The sequence below is a fragment of the Peromyscus californicus genome, unplaced genomic scaffold, assembly GCF_007827085.1.
Source record: "Peromyscus californicus insignis strain IS unplaced genomic scaffold, ASM782708v3 Scaffold_17__1_contigs__length_78620276, whole genome shotgun sequence".
Classification (NCBI taxonomy): Eukaryota; Metazoa; Chordata; class Mammalia; order Rodentia; family Cricetidae; genus Peromyscus; species Peromyscus californicus.
This window is the reverse complement of record NW_026294469.1, coordinates 50,070,251-50,092,970: the sequence shown is the minus strand read 5'-3', so window position 1 is coordinate 50,092,970 and position 22,720 is coordinate 50,070,251. Positions and strand designations below refer to the sequence as shown.

The 22,720-nt window shown below is 40.4% G+C and overlaps 1 protein-coding gene across 3 annotated transcripts in view; it reads right to left on the bottom strand.

Moving 5' to 3' along the window:
- The window catches only part of Csnk1a1 (casein kinase 1 alpha 1), a 37,443-nt gene extending 15,020 nt beyond the window's left edge, over nt 1-22,423 (bottom strand). For 2 of the 3 annotated variants that reach the window (XM_052742272.1, XM_052742273.1), the window contains exons 1-6: nt 21,978-22,423; nt 21,216-21,322; nt 7,994-8,120; nt 6,864-6,962; nt 4,500-4,583; nt 869-1,008 (exon numbers count right to left, since the gene is read on the bottom strand). In XM_052742272.1, coding sequence (XP_052598232.1) covers nt 869-1,008; nt 4,500-4,583; nt 6,864-6,962; nt 7,994-8,120; nt 21,216-21,322; nt 21,978-22,100 — 680 coding nt within the window. In that variant the 5' untranslated portion in view covers nt 22,101-22,423. The remainder of the gene's footprint in view (nt 1-868; nt 1,009-4,499; nt 4,584-6,863; nt 6,963-7,993; nt 8,121-21,215; nt 21,323-21,977) is intronic. The other variant, XM_052742274.1, reaches the window with a different exon arrangement.
- Between the last annotated feature and the right edge of the window lie 297 nt (nt 22,424-22,720).

The following is a 22,720-nucleotide window of genomic DNA, read 5'->3' as shown; positions in this document are numbered from 1 at the left end:
GAGGGGGTTGCAAAATGCTTTTGAGAAAACTCCAAGGAAACAAGAGTCTCGTGACCTCAGTTTCTTCAAAAACATGGCATTGTTCTTGGAATGTGTTTTCATGCCCCTCCCAGGTGTAGGGGATAGGAGTTTACTTCAAATTATTCATTATAACTGGCTATTGTTTTTTGTTTATATACCTCCATGGAAAAAACATGTTTCTGCCACATGCAGCTTTGTGGGGCTTGTCCTTGCGATTGTACAAATTACTCATGTGACTCAGAGTATAAGCTGTTTGATACTCTGAATAAAGTTGGTTATTGCATGAGACTTTAGTCTGCCTCATTTTAAGGATCCACTCTCCCAGGTTCACACTGCCAACCACAGTGATAAGCACAAGTCATAAAACACTGAAGTGCCTAAGATCAGCACTTAAAAAGCAGGTACTATGTTAAACTGAAAAGAGATGTCAAAATACTAATTATGTTTCCAACTTCCATGTTTAACAGGCTTTTGTTTTTTTTTTCCCATTCCTTCCTTTTTTAGATAGGGTCTCACAATGTGGACTCATTATATAGCCAAGAATGGCCCTGAATTCTTAACACTCATCCTGCTTCAGCCTCCTAGTGCCAGCTAAGATTGCAGGTATGTGTCAACCATACCAGACATTTAACTTTCTACCCCAGAGACAACTTTCAGGAAAGAAAATAAAAAGCCCCATTAATTTAGGTGGCTTCTCTGCACTATTAAAAGCAAAAGATACAACAATAAAAGCAATTCCTTAGTCCTCAGCCAAGAAGCACCCTTAAGATACTAAGAAATTTTCATACAAACAAACTCAAGAAAAGCCATCAAAGCTTGCTTCCATTACAGATTTGAAAAGACTTACCTCTGCTCAATACCAAGATGTGCATTGATGCTAGCGTACCGGGCAGTGCCAGTGAGGTTTTTATCTTCTCTGTAGGGTATGTGCTGCCTTGTCCTGTTGTCTCTGTACTTTTTGGCCAAACCAAAATCAATAAGGAATAACTTTAAAAGAAAAACAAGGAGACATTAGGTTTCTAACCTTGTTCAATTAAACAGTCTCTTACTCATTAGTATATTCAAATATCAAAACGAAATATAAGTAGAACAGATAATAGATTTAACATCCCAATAAGCCTTTACTATTCTTCACCAGTAAGTAACACCCCCCACAATTATGCCTAGTCATCTATCTTTACTATATAACTTCATCTGCCCAGTTCTTATACACATAGCAGCCTGTCTTCACAAAGTCAGTATATACATGTCCCAAGGCAGAGTTGTCAAGTATGCTGTTTACCACATGAAATTTGACAGGCTGTTTTTATGGTTAAAACAAGCATGTTCCAAAATCTATGCACAAGCTTTCTGGGACTCTTCTCTCTCACAAAGGCCACTCCCTTCAGTATGTTAATAAAAAGCTAATTATTTAAATAATACAATCCTCAAAGTCTGATATTAAAAAAAAAAACCATTTTAAGATAATAAAAAACAAAAGCATGCATTACAATGTTTCACAAGGTATCTGAAAAATATAAAATGTTAATCTAAAAATTAAAAAATTAAAAGCATAGCATTTAAATTAAGGTGGCTTACAAATTATCTGCTTAAATGAGCTACCCCAAAACCACATTAGAATTTTAGAAGAAAATGTTTCCTTTTATATAATCTACGTGGTAACCAGGGAATAAAGTACTAACAGCACAGTTTTCTAAGTCATTCAAATTTAATGTACAAAACTAAATTTTTTAAAAGGAAAACCTATTTTTTGATGAAAAAGTAACAAAATCGATTCCTGTTTACCAATGTATTTGAAGTTTTAACTTTTGTAGGAAAAAAACCCTACTTACCATTCTATGCTATAATAAGATCCTATCTCCCACATTATCAAGCTTGGCCTATCTGTGTGCATGTGAACACATGAGACTACTGTGTCTCTTCTAACTGCACCTACACTTTATTATTCTTTTTGTTAACTACTGGGTCTCTTCTACCAGTATGGAAGCTGTGATGTCTTAGGAAACTGTTAACGTAATCTTTTAAAACTCAAGTTACAAGTAAACAAATCATCTATTCATGCTAAGATGCCAAGGGTGGTGGCACATGCCTTTAATCCCAGCATTATGGAGACAAAGGCAGGCAGATCTCTTCTTTCGAAGCCAGCCTGGTCTACAAGAGGGTACAAGGCTAGCCAGGGTTACACAGTGAGAGCCTGTTTTAACAAACAAACCCTGTTTCTTCCAGCTATTATGCCTACACTTTCATTTGGTCTACTATAAAAGACTAAATTACTAACTAGTGAGAGATAGATAACAGAAGCCTTGTAAATCGAATATTAAACTCCCTAAGCAATCAAGTTATTTAGGTATATGGGAAAGTATTTTAATACATATAGCTCACACTGCACACTCCTCTTAATATAAAAACCAGCACCAGTTTACTAGTAGTAAATGAGCACACAGTTTTGCAGAATAACACTGAAAACAGAAAAACTAATAACAAACTATAGCTTCATGGCACTGAAAACAATTCCTAGGTCATGGACTCTCTTAGAGGCTTTCTTGGAATACGTAATCCCTTTAGTTTTCAAAGAGAAGAGGAAGTGTGCTAATGTGGATTATGTCTGACAGCTGCTACTCAAAGAAAAATCTCCATTTGCAACTCAATAAGCAGATACTGTGTAAACAACCAAAGATTTGATTTAAGAAACCCAGTACTCAAAAGTTATTTCCTCTACAAAAATGAGGAAACAGTATTAAAAACAAACAAAAATGTAAAAAAGCAAAAAACAAAACACCAAAAACCAAAAAAAACCAAAAACCCCCAAGCCAAATACTAAATCCATGAATGCTCCAAGAAACTCCATGAAGATAAAAACAAATAAGGAAAGTCAGTGCCAGTTAAGTGTAAGGATTGCACCTGCAAAGACACAGGCAATTTTTTTCATTATTGGGACAAACTATTTTTCTGAGGACCTGCATCAATTATTTGCAACCTAACTAGCTTGTATAATATAAACAAAATATTAACACATTTAGATAATCAAGTTGTTATGCTACAAAATGTAAGCAAAATGTACAGATGGACTGGATAAGTAAAAATGAGGCTAGTAAGTTTTTAAAAATTGTTTCTTCTTATAATGAGGAAACTCATGCACTCTTACCCACCAAGATTTAGTCACAGCAATAAGCTCTTTTGGGGGTTATTTATTTGTTGAGGAGAGGTCTCAGTATGCAGCTCCTTGGGTTACCTGAACTCCCTATGGAACTAACGAGTCCTGGCCTGGAATTTGCTGTGATCCCCCTCCTCCTGCAGGATTACAGGCATGCACCAGCACACTCATTTCTTTGTTGGGATAAGTAACTCTTGAGTATCTGAAACCTTTTGAGGAGGAGGAACTTGCCCCTGGACAGCAGTGAAAGCACCGGAATACAAAATCAAAACTGGGGCAATGTAGGAAATAAATGAAAAGTAATTTAGGGAATTAAGCCAGTACACAGCATTGCATATTTCTTCATTTTTGGTTATTTATGCCAATATTGTCTTCTCAGAGTACGTAGTATCAAAAATTACAGACTTGTTGGTTCCAGAAGCACCAAAATTCACATCCTAAAGTAAACGTAAACGTTCCTTTGTCTATAAAAATTCATGCTGGGTCAGGCATGGTGGCATATACCCTTAGTCTCAGTACTTGGAGGCAGAGGTAGGTGAATGGGATGACTGAGCATGGGGCCAGCCTGTTCCAGGCCAACCAGGGTTAGGAGACCAGGCCTCAAACTAAAACCAAAAACCAACAAAATTCAGTTTCCAGAAGGAAAAGATAATGTAAAGTGATTAAATACTGGCTTGTTTAGCCTGCTCAAATCTAAACCAGGTCATATATTCAGTTATCTTCCTGTGACTAATGGCCACTGACCATTCAGTTTGTTTTTCCTTAAACTGTCACTATTCTGTTACGAATACATTGTCGCCTGGCCTAGAGCAACCATTTGGAGGAAGCTAAGAATCGACAACCTGATGATCTGGTTTGAGAAATACTAGCTGTGAAATCTGACCTATACTTACCTGAGGGAGGTTCTTGGGGAAGGAAGGAAAGCAGAGCAGAGCAGTCACTAGAGCACATGAGACTTAACTGTGCATTAAACTCTTCAACTCCAAATACATTTTGAAGCTAGTCTATCTCGTTTATTTTGAAGTAAAGGTTCCAATACTAAACTAACAGCATTTCCTCATATCAATGTCAACGATCTAAAATAAAGACATTATCCTATTTTCATTTAGGTTTTCTCTAAGCTTTAAAAGTTTTAAGCAAAAGCCACAAAAATATCTTAGTAATGTTACATGTTTGCCAAGTATGTCTGAATAATGCCAACGTAAGAGGTGCTTGAGCAAGATCTATATTCTCCAGAATTAAATAAAAGTAATTAAAACAAAACAATAAGAAAGAAAAGCACATGAATTGGGGGTTGAGGTTGGAATAGGAGACAGTTTCAGACCTGGTTTAATCCTGAGAAAGATGGGTCCTGAGAAGGACTAACAGTCATGCTTCTTTTCCTCTTCCCCACTGGAGATTCTAAACACTGAACAGACAATAGAGGTGGCAGTGCATCAAACAGTATTGCGTACATTGCAACAATGGCCGGCGCAGACAGGCAACACCGAGGCATCAGAGAAAGAACAGGGTAGCCAAATGCCATCCTTCTTCCACCAAGCACTGGAGCTTCTCAGTTTCCAAATAAAAATCGTGTGCTCAAGAACATTCAATTCTAGAATACTTATGGTCTTAATGCCACTAGGACTGTGCCACTGTCTGAAACAGGGATAGCAATGGTGACATTTGGCTCTGTAATTTTTATGTAAAAAATGGGGAATTTGGAGCTGAAATCTTTGACACCACAATCTGCCCTTCCCCCCAAAAAAGAATGTATGGGGGAAAAATCTTCAGTAAGGAAGAGGTAGAAGGCATTTAGTCACCTTAAAATTTATTTTTAAAGCATGCAGGGCCAATTACTGGAAGAGATGAGCAAATTCACTAAGATTGGAGTGGCTACTCCTAGATATCAAATTCAGAACAATTTCCAAGTAAGAAATTTAACTCGGAAGCTGCCCCCACCCCATCAAGCCTGATTCCTGTGGATACAAACTTCTGGTACAAGCTGACTGAAGGAGCCAGTCTTACACATGGGCACTTTCAAACTACAGTACAGAAAACACCAAAAAAAAACCCAACTACAGAAACAAAACACTAAAGTGTTGAAGAGAAACATTTCTATTTGAATCTTAAAGGAAACACTTCACTTCTGTCCTGTGAAAACTGAAAACTGTTCCAGGTAAGCAGTGCCACAAAATCATTTTACTATCTGTACGGAGGACACAGATTCTAAAAAAGGAACATGGACTTTCCGAGACATCTACGGGATTAAACCAACTATTCCTAAGAAGGGAGCGGGGAAAGAGCAGGAAGTGTTACTATCTAGACCACTGTTTAAAGTGAAGGCAAAAACCGTATACTTACTGCTCTGTCACAATGCAGAACAGGGATCACGGGGGGATAATGGGCGTTTAAGGATAAGAAAACAGGAAGAAGAGGGCTGGGAAATAGCCAAAAGAAGAGTCAAACTGCCAAAACTGCAGGAGAAAAAATTAAGACCAATTTTTTTTTTTAACCAACTACCAGGTTTTAGAATAATAACTAAGAACCTGGATGCTTCAAAGAGAGAAGCTATATTTCTTTAAATGCAATTTGGGGATGCAAGATAAATTACATGGCTGAAAAACCCTTCAATATATGAAATTCTGTGAAAAATCTAATTCCTAGAACTTGGTCAGACCAACATTAATCTCACATTAACAAGCAACACCAGGTCTAATATAATGGCTCCAAGTTGGCATTCATACAGGCAAACAAAGGTAAACATTTACAGCTAGACCTAAAACACCACATTCCCTAACTGGTTAACAAATGGGAAGTTTCCTTCCAAAAAAACAAAAAAAGCTCCCCCCGCCCCAGTTGTCCTGAAGTTGAGAAATTTCTGAGATCATCAGATTGGAACATGCTTCGTGCATTGCCAATGCTGCCTGTCTGCCCGAGCTCAACATTGAATGAATAAAGAAAGCAATTCACTCAATAAAACTAAGCATTGCAGACAAAATTTCAATATAATTAGTTTCTAACTGCAATCATGCGTCACTACAACCTAACCACCCCATATATGGAACCCACTGTCAGAACCCCCCCCCCCCCCAATAATCACTCACTCTGCTATATGAATGTTCAATCACTGGTCAGTACTCTCCTGTAATAGCATGGAGGAGGGGTGGAGAACTCACCCAAGTAATAAACTGTAAGCTACTTTTGAAACAGGCCCAAAAGTTATTCTTTTAAATACACCAATCCAAGGACTTAAGAATTCTCAATATTAACCATGCTCAGGCAGCAAGGGTTAATGCCATAGTGACAGATAGGTCAGTGGTTGCCATACTGGTACAAGCACATGTATTCCAAAACCCACACTTTATAGAGTCACCATTCCGGAAGGATTATAGGGACATGTTTTCACTATTTAAGTGAATGAAAACTACAATTGTCCAAGTTAAAAATAGATGATTAAAGCTCATTAAAAAGCCCTTGGAATTATATATTTTCACATAAATAAACTAACCTCGGTTGGATAAGTTGGAGAGAATATATTTCAGTTGCTAAGTTAATAGAGTTAGCTGATTATCCTTCTGGCACAATCTCTTAAGCAGATTACAGGAAATTCGATTTACTATGGCTTTTCAAAGATTCAAAGTTTATCAAAGCAATTCGTATCAATATTCTATTCTCTGTTCTTTCATGCAAAGAGCATTGAACTAACCTTATTACAGTGACGCCCAATACCCATTAGGAAGTTATCTGGCTTAATGTCTCTGTGTATAAAATTCTTTGTATGCACATATTCAATTCTACTGATCATCTGAAAAAGAAAAAGGGTAAAAATAATAAGTGATAATAGAAAGCAACTCATAACTTCTCAAGTACTCCAGTATTTCAATTATGTATGATCTATAATGACAGCACTAGAAAAACAACAAATGAAAAAACAATAAAGCCCTTTATTTATTTCCAGCTTGCTGGCCACCAGGCCCCAAGCTTTGGTGGCTTTGGCCTGTTCTACTAGTGTGAATGACTAAAAACCTGCGTTGCTAGATGTGGTGGCACTCACCTTTAAGCCCAGCACTCAGGAGGCAAAGGCAGGTGGATCTCTATGGGTTCAAGACCAGCCTGCTCTACAAAGTGAGAAAGAATAATTGCTAAGGACTATATTGCAAAAAAAGCCTTATAGTCCTTAACAAATTTCTTTCTCATGTTACCACAGAACCTTGACTAGCTATTTTTGTATCTTTCTCTTTTTGACTTCAAGCTCCTAGAAGGGACTATTTATTCTACTTTATTTTCCCAGTGGTAAACCTAGAGAGTTTGAAGCCAGGCTGGACCATTAAAAAAAAAAAAAAAAAGGCAAACAAAAGAAAAAGGCAAACTTAGGCATTTCTAAAATGTCCTGCTGTTGCTTCAATGCTATTGGTGCTTCCAACTTTATTACTTTAAGCATCAATTTGGCTAAAACTTCATCTTTAGTTACCCTGGTACCTTATTTTTTAAAAAAACCAAAGTTCTTTGCTGTTGTTCTTTCTTCATCTGAGACACGATCTTGTATAAAGCACAGGCTGGCCCTGCATTGGTAACCCCTCTTCAGCCTCCCAAACGCTGAGATTCTAAGAGTCTGTGCCACCACACACAGTAAAAACAGAATGCTGTATGTAATAGTTATTTCCAGAGGAACACATTTATAAAGCATACCTTACTACTGTAAGACAACAAACAATCCTTTTATGTTTTTTGAAGAGAAATAGTGACACGTGGGGTTATAATACTCTGGTCTATGAAATGTTGCCATTGTATAAATAACCTTTCTCTGTTTTTTATTTTTGTCAAACGTTTACATACCTGGTCGGCTAACATAAGTACAGTCTTCATAGTGAACCTTCTTGAACAGAAATTGAAGAGATCTTCAAGGCTGGGCCCCAGAAGATCCATGACTAGCACATTATAGTCTTTTTCTTGTCCATACCACCTAACAAAACAAGAAAAGGGAGAGTCAATGCAAAAACATTATCACTTAATATTATAACATTTAAATATTTTGTCTAGGGAAACTTTTTCTCTAGACACAAGACAAACAGTGATTAAACACACTGCTCAAAAGAGTAATAAGCCCTTTCCCCCTGTACAGCCACTTAATAACTACTCTCACTAGCATAACTCAACTCTGTAGCCATCTGCATCACTTCCCGACCTTGGACAAATTCTTCAATCTTGGACTAGCTTTGTAATGGAAGAAATGACTCCATCAGCCCTCTTATAACACTTCAGAAAGGCCTCTTATCATTAGCTCCCAACTCCCTTCCCACCAAACTGCACTTCAATTATTTGTCCCTCATTGGAAAGGAATCATATTTTTGCCTAGTTTAGTATTACAAGAGTAGTATCAACACACGATTAATCTGTTCAAGAAAAATTACTTTAACTGTCCTGTGCTATACTGTATATAAATAAAATTTCTCTCCAATAACTCAAATGTTATCACTTAATTTCTCATTGTGAGAACTGGAAATCATGACCGCAAGTTTTTTTTTTTTTTTGGTTTTTCAAGACAGGGTTTCTCTGTGTAGCTTTGCGCCTTTCCTGGAACTCACTTGGTAGCCCAGGCTGGCCTTGAACTCACAGCGATCCGCCTGGCTCTGCCTCCCGAGTGCTGGGATTAAAGGCGTGCGCCACCACCGCCCGGCCAATGACTGTAAGTTTTTTCACATTTTGATGTCTGTAAACAAATTCTTCTCTGAAACAATATGGGGCCAACCTGGCTATGTACAGCAAGCCTTTGTCTCCGCAAACAGTGGAGTAAATACTTAAAAGCCTAACCTGGCTTAGTTTCTCTGTTAACACCAATAGGAACAATGTGTTAAAAAACACTCAAAAGGAGAGAAAAGGCTTTCTGAAAACTAAAATCCGTGTCCAAATTGTTGGCCAAGCCTGTAACCCTAACGCTCAGGAGCCTGAGGCAAAGTGTGAGGCCAGCCTAAGCTACAGGGTGAGATGAGATCCTGCCTCAAAAGACCAAACACAACACTAAATACCAGTCTCTAGGAAATTACCTAAGGGTTTTAGTGCTATTTCTTCTTTACAATTTTGCTCTAATATGCTGTTCTGCTGCCAATAGATATCATTTATTTTAAACATCAGTTAACTCAAGAATATGAAGATTTTCCTAGAAAATACAGTTTACTATATAATGTGCTATGCTCATTTTGTTTTGTTTTGTTTTTTGAGACAAGGTTTCTCTTTGTAGCCCTGTCTCTGCCTCCTGGCTGGGTTTAAAGGTGTGCACTACCGCAGCCCAGCTGCTATTTCTTTTTTCTTTCTTCCCTTTTTTTTAAAAAAATAAAGTTGTTTATTTTAATTAATGATCTCAGATACTCCATACTATTATCCCTTTAAGGTCATCCTCAGAACTGAAGGGATTTCAAATGTAAAACCTCAAATCAGCTGATTCTAATTTCAGACCTTTACTAACAGAGTCCATATTCAGTTATATCAAATGTGCTCCCTTAAAATCTTAGTAAGTCACAGTAAAAGATCATTAAACATACAATATACACTTGCATGAAAACGAGGTCCATAGCGGCAGGTCTGTTGGGGGCTAGCACGCACTTTCGGACTGGATTTGAAGTTAGCTCCACAGAAAGGAATTCACATCTGGAACTGTAAGCTTGGCTAAGAGTCTAGCTGGGGAACGAACAGGCCCAGTGGGGAAGCTTCCACTATTATACAGCTGGAGACTAGAGATTGTGTGCCTATCTAATGCCTTCCAGCTATTTGTGTTTGTGACCATGTACCAGCGCTGCTGTTAGCTGTGGCTACGGGGATTCTTCTGGCAGTAGGTCATGTGCTTACTATAGAGACTCTAACTGGTCAAAGTGCTGAGAAGAACAGAACTGTTGAAAGATGAGCCTTAAGTGGGATTTCTATATCTCATTCTGCAAGGCTCGGAGAACATCCCAAAAGAATGTTAGAGCAAGAGGGAGGGGTAGAAGGGCAGAGAGTTGTGAACAGTTTATTCTGGGCCTAACATGTCTACTGTACTCTAGAATTCTCATCAGTTGTGATCATCAGCATAAAGCCTGTACACCACTCAAGCACATTTATTAATCTGATACCCGCTATTTTTCCCATGTTTTCTTGGTTGAAGCAATACACTCTAATCATCCTCCTTAGTTTGTAGTCTGATGGAATTTCTGCCAGTTGTCATTACTTTAAACGTTGCTAACAGTGGTACGATGGATGGGGCAGAGTGTAGACAAGTGAAGGTCAAGGGAGAGTCAAACATTAACACATGTCTTCATTGGGAAGTGCAAGTTATAGCTATCACCTGCATACCAATCACAAATGGTTAATGATCTCTTTCGGGTGCTGTAGATCAAACCCTAGGACGCCCAGATGCCAAGCAAACACTACCACCAAGCTATTTCATCCAAGCCCCTGATCAACAATTTCCTAATAGGCAACTACACACATATAGAAAATAAAATTGCTCGTTTTCTGGAACTAGCAAGGAAATAGAGAATGACTGCTAATGGGTTCAAGGTATCTTTGTGGAGCATTGACAAAAATATCCTAAAACTGAATTATGGTAATGACGATACAACTCTGTACATATGACAAAAATAAAATTGTACACTTTAAATGGTTCAAGCTTTTCACTAGCAAGTCATGTCATTTTAAGTTATTTTAAAAATTTCTCCTACACTCTAGTTAGAGCTATAGAAATCTTAAGGTCAGCTGGAGTATGGAGGCTCATGCCCACTTGAGAGGCTGAGAATTGCTTCCAATCTCATGTTAGTATTGAAAGCCAGGCGTGCCCATCTCTGTAGTTCCAGTCAGTATTCAGGAAGAGGCAAGAGGACTGCCAAGAGGCCAGTCTGGATACAGAGCTCCAGGCTAGCCAGGCTATACAGTGAGACCTTGTACAAAAACAAACAACTCCCCAGCTTGGGCTACATGAGACCTTGTTTCAACATGGACACACACAGATTCATTCTCTGATCTAAAAGAACAAATAAATAAGTAACAAACATTAAGGCAACAACAAAATGAACACACTTAATACCATACCAAGAATAACAGAAAAATGGCCAGAAACAAATCACTCTGCTCATTGATCATGACTCCTCTTTCTCGCTGGGTATTCAAATAAATTCAGGTTAACCTTGAATTTGTGATCCACCAGCCTTAGCCTGGGATTACAAGCAGGCACCACCATGCCAGGCCCTTCCCCCACTTCTTACACTACTAGGGATTGAATCCAAGGCCTTGTACCTGTCACATAAGTATTTGACTATACACACCCCCGTGAGATCCCACCTCTAGTTCTCACCATTCCCACCGAGCTCTCTATATCCAAACCCTGGTCCTTCTGCTGGTGTGGCAAGTGTTTTATCCAGTGAGCCATCTCCTCAAGCCTGAACTGCGCCTACCTATCACGATGTGGTGTGGTAATTACGAGATGACCCACGTAAAAGAACTCGGAAAGCACAAAAAGCACTCACCCAACAACTACACAATGCTAACAACCACGACAACAGCATCCTTTCCCACCTCACTCTTTCTGAGAGACATGGTCTCTGATATGTACCCCCACAACTAGTATGGAACTTGCTTTGTAGTCCAGGATGGCCTCAAACTAGCAGCAATCCTGCGTTCTGTCTCAGAAGTGCTGAGGTTATAGGCATGTATCATCATATCTGCTTGACAATACCATTTTCCACAACAGACACAAGCACTTAGCAAAATTCTGTACTTTCCAGCAACGGAATGCTAGAACCTCAACAAAATTCTCAAAGTGTGGCCAGGAGGTCTTAGCAGAAATTATTTGGATGTCCTTATTAAAAATTAGATTTGGGACCCATTCCAGAATTGATTAAATACATATGAGCAGAAGGTGAAGCCACCTGAATTTAAAAAACTCTGTAGCTAATTCTTAAAAAAAAAATTATTTATAGTATGCGTATAAGTGTTTTGCCTGCATATATGTGCACCACAAGCATGCTTGCAGAGTTCAGAAGAGGATGTCGGATCTCCTAGAACAAGTTACTGACAATTGTGAGCCACATGTGGGTGCTGGGAATTGAACTCTGGTCCTCTGTAAGAGCAATAAATGCTCTTGAGCTCTCTCCAGCCCATGTAGTCAAGTATTATGCATGGCTAAGGTCTGAGAAACGCTTACTCCACTGGATTCAAACAACCTCAATCAATAGTCTGTCCCTTGAATCTGACCGTGCTTGCTAGTTTTTTTGTCAACTTTACACAACCCAGAGTTACGTCAAAGAAGAAACCTCGTTCTATAAAATGCCCCCACTAGATTGGCTTGTGGGAAAGCCTGGGGCAGTTCTTAATGGAAGCAGGCCCAGCTGGTACCACCCCTGGGCTGGTGGTCCCATATGCTATAAAGCAATCTGAGCAAGCTAGTAAGCAACCAGCATTCCTCCATGGCTTCTGCATCAGCTTCTGCCTCCAAGTTCCTACTCTGAGACTTCTCTCAGTTGTGCTATGAAACTGTAAGCTAAAATAAACCCTTTCCTCCCAAAGGGTTTATTGCTAGTGGTGTTTTATCATAGAAATAGAAGCCCCTAACTTATTCAGACACTGACCAATGAAAGGAGCCGAGGGCTTCCAGGTACACCTCAAAGCTTATTCTTACACACTATCCTCTTGAAGTTAAGAAAACATTCACATCCTTGTATGTTCAATCTCAGTTTGAGATTTAGACACTGTTCTGCTAATTTTCAAAGGAAGACAAACTTACTGATACCACATGTCTAGCTCATGACAAATGCTCAAATTTCAAAAGCAAAATTTTGAAGTGTGTCTATTTTAAACTCACTAGTACACAGTAGGCACTCATACAGGGAAAAGCTTTTTATTATCTATAACTTACTATAGATATGCTATGTAAATTTGCTTATAAGCTTAAGTGTGTTAAAGTTAACCAAGACAGTTTCAACCACTAGAGACTTTATTTGAAGAATAGCAGCTAATATTCATTGAACTGAAACACTGATTTCACTAAGTGGAACCTGGTACCAGGAATAATTTAAATCCAGTGTCAACAGCCCCCATACAAAAACAATCCAATCAATAAATACAAAAAGTCCTTAAAAAAAAAACAACCAGCCGGGCGGTGGTGGCGCACGCCTTTAATCCCAGCACTCGGGAGGCAGAGCCAGGCGGATCTCTGTGAGTTCAAGGCCAGCCTGGGCTACCAAGTGAGTCCCAGGAAAGGCGCAAAGCTACACAGAGAAACCCTGTCTCGAAAAACCAAAAAAAAAAAAAGAAAAAAACCAAACAAAAAAAAAACTACTCCCAAGTTTTTCCATTTCAGATAAGGGCTGGCAGGACAACAATGTCTAAGTTCTATTGTAAACTTATTCCCTATACATTTAAATACAACACAAACACAGGAAAAATTTACACTACCCATACTTCATCCACTCTAGACATTTTCTTAAAAATAAAATAAAAAAAATAGCCAAGTGGTGATGGCACATGCCTTTAATCCCAGCGCTTGGGAGACAGAGAGGTAGGTGGATCTCTTTGAGTTTGAGGCCAGCCTAGTCTACATACAGAGTGACTTCCAGGACAGCCAGGGCTACACAGAGAAACCCTGTCTCCAAAAACCACAATCAGAAACAAACAAAAAGCACGCACTACACAAACACCCAAAGCAACAACCCTTCTGGGTATTGACCTAGAAAATTAAAATGCCAGATAAAGTGATAAACCTTGTGATTAAGTTAAAGAACTTTTAATTTTTTTTTTAAAGACAAAGTCTCACTATGTAGACTAGGTTGGCCCAGAGTTCTGAATTCTGGGATTACATGTGCGTCTACCACACCTGGCCCTAGAACATTAAATTTCAATGATACAGTGGTTTTTTTCTAACAGTAATCAAAGCAAAAAGAGCACAGCCACATTTCCCTTCGTAAATCAGCAGCCAGCCTTAGTCCAGTCTTAGTTTAACACAAGTATTAGAACTGGAGACCATTTCAATTAGAAACTCAGGAACTTAACTGTACACACAGCAAATACTTCTAAAATGCACCATGTACACATTTCTACAGCTGGATTAAAAAAGTAAACACACATAAAATGAAGCCAGAGTAAGTGCCTCCTTTATGCCTGCACACTGTGCTAAGAACCTGTCAGCAAGACCTACTTCTTTCTCTCAAAGCACTGTAGGAACGCACACAAAACAGTGTTTTGTTACATATGTTTTAGATACTCCCCCCACCAAAAAATCCACTTGGTTGTGTGAGGTTACAGTGTAGCTTCTAGCATCATACTGCCTGATACAGCATCTTGTGAGCACATAAATTAAAGAGTCCATTGTTGTTTTTCTGAGATGGGGTTTCTCTGTGTAGCTGTCTGTTCTGGAACTGGCTGTAGATCAGGCTAACCTCAAACCCAGAGATCCACCTGCCACAGCCTCCCAGGTGCTGGGATTAAAGGAACGAGCCACTACGAGAGTCTTACTGAGATACAGGTCCAGGAAAAACGGAGATAAATTAGCTGAGCAGAGAGGTTGTAGTACGGTTGTTCCTGTATTTTGACACCAGAATCAACCTAGGCCTTAAATATCTACGTTATACACCAGGTGTAATTTTTAAATGAACCTCCCAACTTACAGGATTAAAAGAGATAATTAATACATAATGCCTGGATAATGTTCAATCTTGTTCTTCATTATGTTTATGTGTGTAGCAAGTGCTGGTGACCACAGAGGAGGGGTTGCATTCCCTGGAGCCACCAAACACAGGTGCTGGGAATATAATTCAGATCTTTCACACAAGTAGTACTCACTCTTAACTATTGAGCATTTACCTCTCCACTCTTTTTTTTGAGAGCCTTCATGTAGCTCAGGTGTCCTTGAACTTCCTGCCTCTACCTTCCAAGTGTTGAAATTACAAGCATGTGCTACCACTACCATGTCTCTTCTTCCCCATGAAAGGAAAAAGAATATGCAGGCACTGAAGCCAACCAACTATTCCCTTATTTCAACAGTGCCTATCAATGCTAGAAATAAACAGCATTTACACCTCACAACAAATCTCTATACTGTATACATCAGAGGTGGGAAGTAGTATCCTTCATCACAATCCTATCAACTTATATAAAGCATTTAAACACTGTTAAGACCTATTTGGAAGCCATGCCAGGTCTTGCCAGCCTGGACTACATCAAATTCTGTTTCAGAAACAAGAAAAAACAATTTGGTCTAACAAAATCTTTTCTCTGAAAAGCAGATAACATTAAAAATTGTGGAATTCTAGGTTCAAATACAGTTTGGCTTTTGTCTTTTCCATTTTTATTTAGTGTCTAACACTCTCCAACCAATGCTTTTTGTATGGCACTTTCCAAGTCCTTATTAAAACAGCCACAACAAAAATTTATCAACAGAAATCTAGAACTGGTTGCACGCCTTAAATCCCAGCACTTGGGAGGCAGAGGCAAGTCGGAGCCAGTGTGGTCTACAAAGCAAGTTTTAGGGCAGCTAGGGCTACACAGAGAAACCTTATCTTGAAAAACAAAAACAACAGCCACAATACATTTCCATTTCCAGTTACTAAGACTCGAGAATGGCAATGTTCTAGGTCTTCAATGGAAGAAAAGGGGTCAAAGCTATCAACTACCACTGAGTAGTCAAGCGGTAGTCATCGAAACTACATTAGTGTCAGTAACTTCTCCAGGGTACCCATCAACCAGAAGGCTTTGTTATTACTTTATTTTGAATATCCTTCATCAAATTTAGAAGAAATGACACACAACTACTATAAAAACATTGTCACAAATAGATTGTATTTTATAAAAGATAAGCAATATGTGTACATAATTCTTTATCTCAGTAAGGGCACACATCTGTCAAAACTAACCCAACCACACATTAGCATTTGTATATTTCACTAAGTATAAATTATACCTAAGATCATAAAAATTCCATTAGACCACATATCAGTTCACACTAGTTAACACTGGTCACTTAAACTATTAGGAGCCACTGAGGTTGCACTATAAACAAAAACAGTAACTAGAGCACATCACTTTAAATACACATTTCATTCACTGGAAGATATGAAAAAGATACTCATGTCATCTACTTAATAACCCATTTTAAAGATTCAATTAATCCCAGCACCCAGGAGTTAGAAAGATCTTTGAATTTAAGACCATCCTAGCCTACAAAGTGACTTCCAAATCAAGACAGTTACATGGTGAGACCCTGTCTCAAAGATTCAATTCTCTATATTTGCAACAAATTCTAGATATCTGTTTATAAATTTTTTTCTTTTCAGACAGGTCTTGCTATGTTACCTGGGCTGGCCTCAGATAATGTTCCAAGTGCTGGTATGAGCCACCAAGCCTAGCTATATTGTTCTTTGGAATACTGGCACTTAATTAAATTTAAAGTCTCTCACACGTGAAGCATGTGTTTCTTCACTGACCTACAATTCCGAGGCAGTTTGTTTTTTGTTAAATTAATGTGTGTGGATGGAGACAAGAGAATTGTGGATAGTGAACGAAGCTAACTAAGTATGGCTTTCTCAGTTATCAAATGGAAGGTGTGGCATGTATGAGCAGGCATGATATGACCTTGACATCAAGGTGATAATGGCTTTCAGGAGAACTAGGAGCCAGAAGACTAGTTAACTCTTCTGGGACTCAAGGTTTAACTTATATGAGTCAATGCTCTTCATGCATCTTGCAGATTTTGTTCAGCTCAAAATCATCTATTATCCCATAAATGAACAACACAAAGCACATTCCAGAACACTGTGAATTTAGTCACACTTCGAAAAAAGTCACTTCAACAGTTGTTTTCCTTTGTTTAACCTGATTCACAATTATAAGTGTGTGTGTGTGTGTGTGTGTGTATATATACACATATACACTTAATAGCAAAAGATTAAGAAATTGTTTAAACTGCCTTTAGCAGTACAAAGGATTAACTAATGTTTTGTAAATATTTTCTAAAATATCTGACATCCAAATGCAGAGGGGCAGGAAGGTATGGTTAAAAAACAGAGGCAGCCGGGCGGCGGTGGCGGTGCACGCCTTTAATCCCAGCACTAGGGAGGCAGAGCCAGGCGGATCTCTGTGAGTTCGAGGACAGCCTGGGCTACCAAGTGAGTCCCAGGAAAGGCGCAAAGCTACACAGAGAAACCCTGTCTCCAAAAACCATAAAAAAAAAAAAAAAGCAAGAGGCAATAACTCTTTCCCCATGCCCCCAACTACCTTCTTATACACAATTTTCCTATAAAAGTATATTCTACCACTATACATCTTTCTAAATAGTTAATCTAAAAGTTGCCAGAAGCAGATGCATGTGTAAGTTTTGTGAGTTACTGTTTCATAAAATAATATTTAAAGGTAAGACTTAGATATAGCACCAAACTGGGGGGGGGGGGGGGGGGGAGCTTTGCAACTATCATCTGGAAACGGTCTTAAAATCCAAAACTAAAAGGTCTGAGATTAACTAAGCAAAAGACTTTAAACAGGGAATCCTGTTCACATGGTAAGTTCCGCACATAAAAAGCAGGTGGTAATGAGTTCTTTTCCCAGCAGAATATTTCCCAAACATTTCTTCTTGGGGAAAACCAAAGTGTATGTCCATGTGAATGTGTGTCGTACGAGTGCAAATGTCTAAACAGAAGAGAACATCAGATTCCCTGGAGCTGGAGTTAGAGGCAGTTGTGAAAAACCCCTGGGGGGTGCTGGGAACTGAACTCAGATCCATCTCTCTAGCCCTCCCCAACATTTCTATTCAACACTCTCCCACCCCCAACAAAACTAAAACCATTAATTACTAACATTTTTTGAATTGTACAGCTGGGCAGCTGATGAGCCTCACAGAAGTTAAAAGACTAGCTCACCAAGTGCTCAAACATTCAATTCTGATTGTCCCATTTAAGAGCTCTTCTTGTTTACCAAAACTGTTTCCCTTTACAGAGTTAACTCAATTTCTGCATGTAGAAAAGGGATGGAAAGACGGTCATTCTAGGTGAGCTTTCAATGTCCTGCAAGCCAAAAGGATTTAGTTTCTTAAACCATCAACTGGATGTCATACTTCACTCTTGAGATTAAGATTTATTTCCTTTCCTTTTTTTTTTTTCTTTTGGTTTTTCGAGACAGGGTTTCTCTATGTAGTTTTGGTGCCTGTCCTGGATCTCGCTCTGTAGATCCGCCTGGCTCAGCCTGGTTCTGCCTCCCGAGTGCTGGGATTAAAGGCATGCAGTGCCACCGCCACCCCAGCCTAGATTTCTTTCTAAGTGGCTGTAGTCCCTCAAACTACACAGGAAGAGGGAAGCCAATCACCCATGTAGGCCAAATAATTTTGAGTCTCTCTACCACAGCAGAGTATCTTAAAGCCAATCTTATAAACAGATTGTATGTGTGCATAAAAAATTAAGTATGAAAGGAGGATGTGTATGATAGGTAAAAATGAGATAAAAATTTAAAATTTAAAATTATTATCGACTAATGGATAAAACAGATTGTTCTAGTTACACAAAGCTAGCCAGCCAACTTGCCCGAACATTTTCCAAGTAAATATTTACTAGATATATAGTATGTCTAAGTGACATAGAATACTGAATATACAAAAGAATGGGAAAATGCTGCCACCAGACTAAGAATGTTTTTGTGAATATTTATCTTTTGGTGCAAAAAAACTATCATTTCATACTTCCCTTTAAAACCAACAAACTGGTCAGTCATGGTGGCCAGCACTAGAGGGAAGACAGAAGAATCTCTGAGTTTGAGTCTCAAGAAAAAGGAAAAACAAGCCGGGCGGTGGTGGCGCACACCTTTAATCCCAGCACTCGGGAGGCAGAGCCAGGCGGATCTCTGTGAGTTTGAGGCCAGCCTGGTCTACAAAGTGAGTTCCAGGAAAGGCGCAAAACTACAGAGAAACCCTGTCTGGAAAAACCAAAAAAAAAAAGAAAAAAGAAAAGAAAAAGGAAAAACAAAACAAAAAACAACCAACACACTGTATCTGTTTTTATGTACCTGTCCCTACCTTGCTTAACAACCTTACACTTTCCCCACCCCTACCTAATTACCACATTCTGCCTTAGGAACCACTCCCAGAAGCCACTCTATTCTTGGATGCCCTCCCCAACCAGTCCACCAAGCTTGCTTCCTGAAGTCTCATCTCCTTTCCCAGGAAGCCTTAATTTAAAAGCCAGGTTAATCTATTTAGCCCCACCCACAGAAAGCTTACAAGGGCAGTAACTCTGCATTCACCATTTTATAATAGGTACCTACTGGTCTGCTCACATGTTAACTCATCCATCTGCTTATTTAGTATACTACTCATTGCCCTTAATCATCTGTATCTGCAAGGTCCTGAAGCTACCAGACTAAAGAACACACTAGCATTGAAAATGCAATGATTAATGTTTTTTTGAAATTTATAAATTTCCCAACACAGGGCAATCTTAAAAGGATGACAATATGTAAAATGGGCCAAACACAAAAGACCCGATACAGGCTGATTGTACTTGAAGGAAACCAGTAAAAACAAAGCAGCAGAGGCCAAGGGCCTTTTTTCCTCCATGATAGTGTATTTCAGGGACACAAAAAAAAAATCTCTCAAAAACTCAAACCTCCTCCAATTTCACTTTAAATTATTCACTTGGCCATATAAATCTGGAATTTTCTTTGAAAGAGCTCATTTACAAATGACCAGCAGAGTATTTATCACCCCCCAGCATCTGTATTAAAAATGTTTATCATTTTTTAAATGTAGTAGTATTATTTAGATTGAAGGTAATTCATTACTCATTTCAGGACTTAGAAAAAAGCAGCTGGGTGTGGTGTACTCCTTTATTCCCAGCATCTGGGAAGAGGCAGGGAGATCTCTATGAGGTCAAGGCCCAGGCTGGTCTATATAACATCACCCAGTCGAGGCAGAACAGGGACAAGAGAGGAATGGAAAAGGAGAGAACACATTATGCAGCAGTCCATTTCGTTCTCAACTATGATTCTTTTTTTTTTTTTAACAGTGAGGTTTAAAGCTATAGTTTAGTTTTTACAAAGGTTAACTTCAAAAGTAAAATTAATGTTTCTTTCAATAAAATCAAATATTTGAAACAGCAATTTTTGTCCTGATTATTTCTATTTACCATTCATCCTCCTCTCCGACGAAATTTCCCTTAAATGTTACCGACAAAATAACTCAACAGGTTGAAGCTACTTATCAAACAGCTGGTAAGTGAAGCTTTCTTTATAAAGCTGACCAGCTCATTTCAACAGTTGGTGCTGTTCTAAACGGCCTTTGCCATTGCCCGTAAAGTTTGTAGGAACTGAAACATGTCAAACATTACCATTCACAAAAGCAAAAAGCAATGAACATATTGGGCAGGGATATTAAGGATTCTAGATCAGTATAACATAACAAGTTATGTCGCATCTGCTGCAGGGATCACACACTGTCATGCCATCTCCTTCCCAGAATCTCATGGCCTTATGGGACTCAATTCTTGGCTTTCCAAGAGTTAATCCATTTAAGGCTGCTAAAGGGAAATCAAGGAAACTTAATATGTGAATCCAAGCGGAGAAAAAGGCAGGAATATGGGGGTTGAGTCACGTCGTTCCGCCATTTTCTAAGCGGAGGAGGAAGACATGTTGGAACAAAAACACAACAAAAGAGCAGCCATTTCCCAAACCAGCTCGGATAGCAACCCCAACAGACTAAACTCGGTCACATCCGCACCTTCCCCACCACTTCAGTGGACAAAGGTACGAACATCAAAAGTGTCGCCGTAGTAAAGATAGCAAGATCCCTCCCGCGTAGGGATCAAAGATGACCTGCATAGTTAACTGCAAACGAAAGCCCCGGGAAACGGGAAAATTGACAGAAACTAAATGCAGCAGTACAACAAACAAAATTTCAACTAAGTTGGCGAACTAAAATTTATCCAACGATTACGGTTAATTGTGGAACCTGGGGGACTCGGACCAACACCGACTCAGCCGGTCCCATTACCAGCCTCAATCCCTTCCACCATTGATTTCGCAACTCCCTCTGTGACCGACTGTGCTCAAGGGTTCTTACCGTATGTGAGGGATGCCAACCCCACCTTGAAGAATCTTATACAGTTTGCTCTCGTACAGCAACTGGGGATGCCTGGCCTTCTGGGATTCTAGCTTCACTGCCACTTCCTGCAGAGGAAAGGGGATGATGGCATCAACATCCCTATGGATTCAAACTCACTTGGGAAATGAGAAGAGACATTAGCAATGCTTGCTTCTAGTCGCCGCCACTACAAGGACGTGAAAGGATGGGGAAAAACTACCTCTGTAATTACAAAACAAGCCAACCGGCCTCAAAGGCTTTTTCGGGGGGCAATGGCGAACCCCCCATGTCCTCTAAATCTAAAGCGAATGAAAGGATTCATCCAGAAAACATGCAACCTTGGGACGTAAGGCGAGATTTTTTTTTTTTTAAAAAAAGAAACTGTTCTAATTGGAACAAGAACCCCAAACTAAATTTAAGAAATACAAAGAACACCATGGCGATCACACGCCTTCGCCCTGCTCCTCTCATCTTAAACAACGGTTAAAAAGAGACATTCTGAACAAGCTGGGAAACCTCAGAGTTTACCCGGCCTTTCTATTGGGTTTTTCCTTTTTAGGGAAATAGTGGGGGAGGTTGCTAAGCCAGGAGAGCTGGCTCGCTCTAGGCTCCCCAGTGCGTGCGTGCGTGCGTGCAGTGGGAAGAGGCTTGGAGTACTTAGGGGGGTTGGGGTGGGGGGGAAAAAAAAAAGCCCAGCGTTAACGTGTCCCCCCCCCCCCCTGCCCCGAAGCGGGTGATTACCTCGCCATTGGTGATGTTGATCGCCAGATAAATGTCCCCGAAGGAGCCCGATCCGATCTTCCGCACCAGTTTGTATTTCCCTCCGACGATAAATTCGGCCTTAGAGCCGCTGCTGCTCGCCATCCTGAGACGCGAAGATGGAGGCGGGGGCCGAGCCCCGACACCTCTGGGAAGAGGATGGAGGCCTCCGGGGCTGTTCCCCCGGGCAGAACGGCGGAGCGCGGCAGGCCACCGGGAAGCGAGGCTTTGTTGGCGTTACGGGGCGCCGAGTCGGCTGCGAGAAACGGGATCGGGATCGCCGCCGCCGCCGCCGCCGCCGCTCGCTGGAGGGCCAGGCCGCAGTTCGTGAAGGGTGGTCGGCGGCTGCTGAAGCTCGCTCGGCCCGTGGCTTTGGGGCGGCCGCCGCTGTCTCGCGTTGGCGGCGACGTTGCGGGGGGGGGCGGGGGAGGCTGGGAGAGGGGCGCGGGGGGTTAGGGCGGCGCGACCGCTGCCACCACTGCCGCCGGCTCCGGCCCGGAGGGGGGACCCCCGTCACTCCGCCGATGCCGCCATCTTGTTACTCCAGCTCCAGCCAACACAAAATGCCCCCGGTCCCTGGGAGCCGCTTCTTCACGGCGCAGAGCACTCTGGGAAAGGGATCGCGGGCGCTCGGGCGGTAGGGTGGGCTGCGAGACGGAGGGCGGAACCGGATCCGCGAGAGGCGCAGCCCACGCTCCGAGCGTCACCCCCGTCGCCGCCCCGCG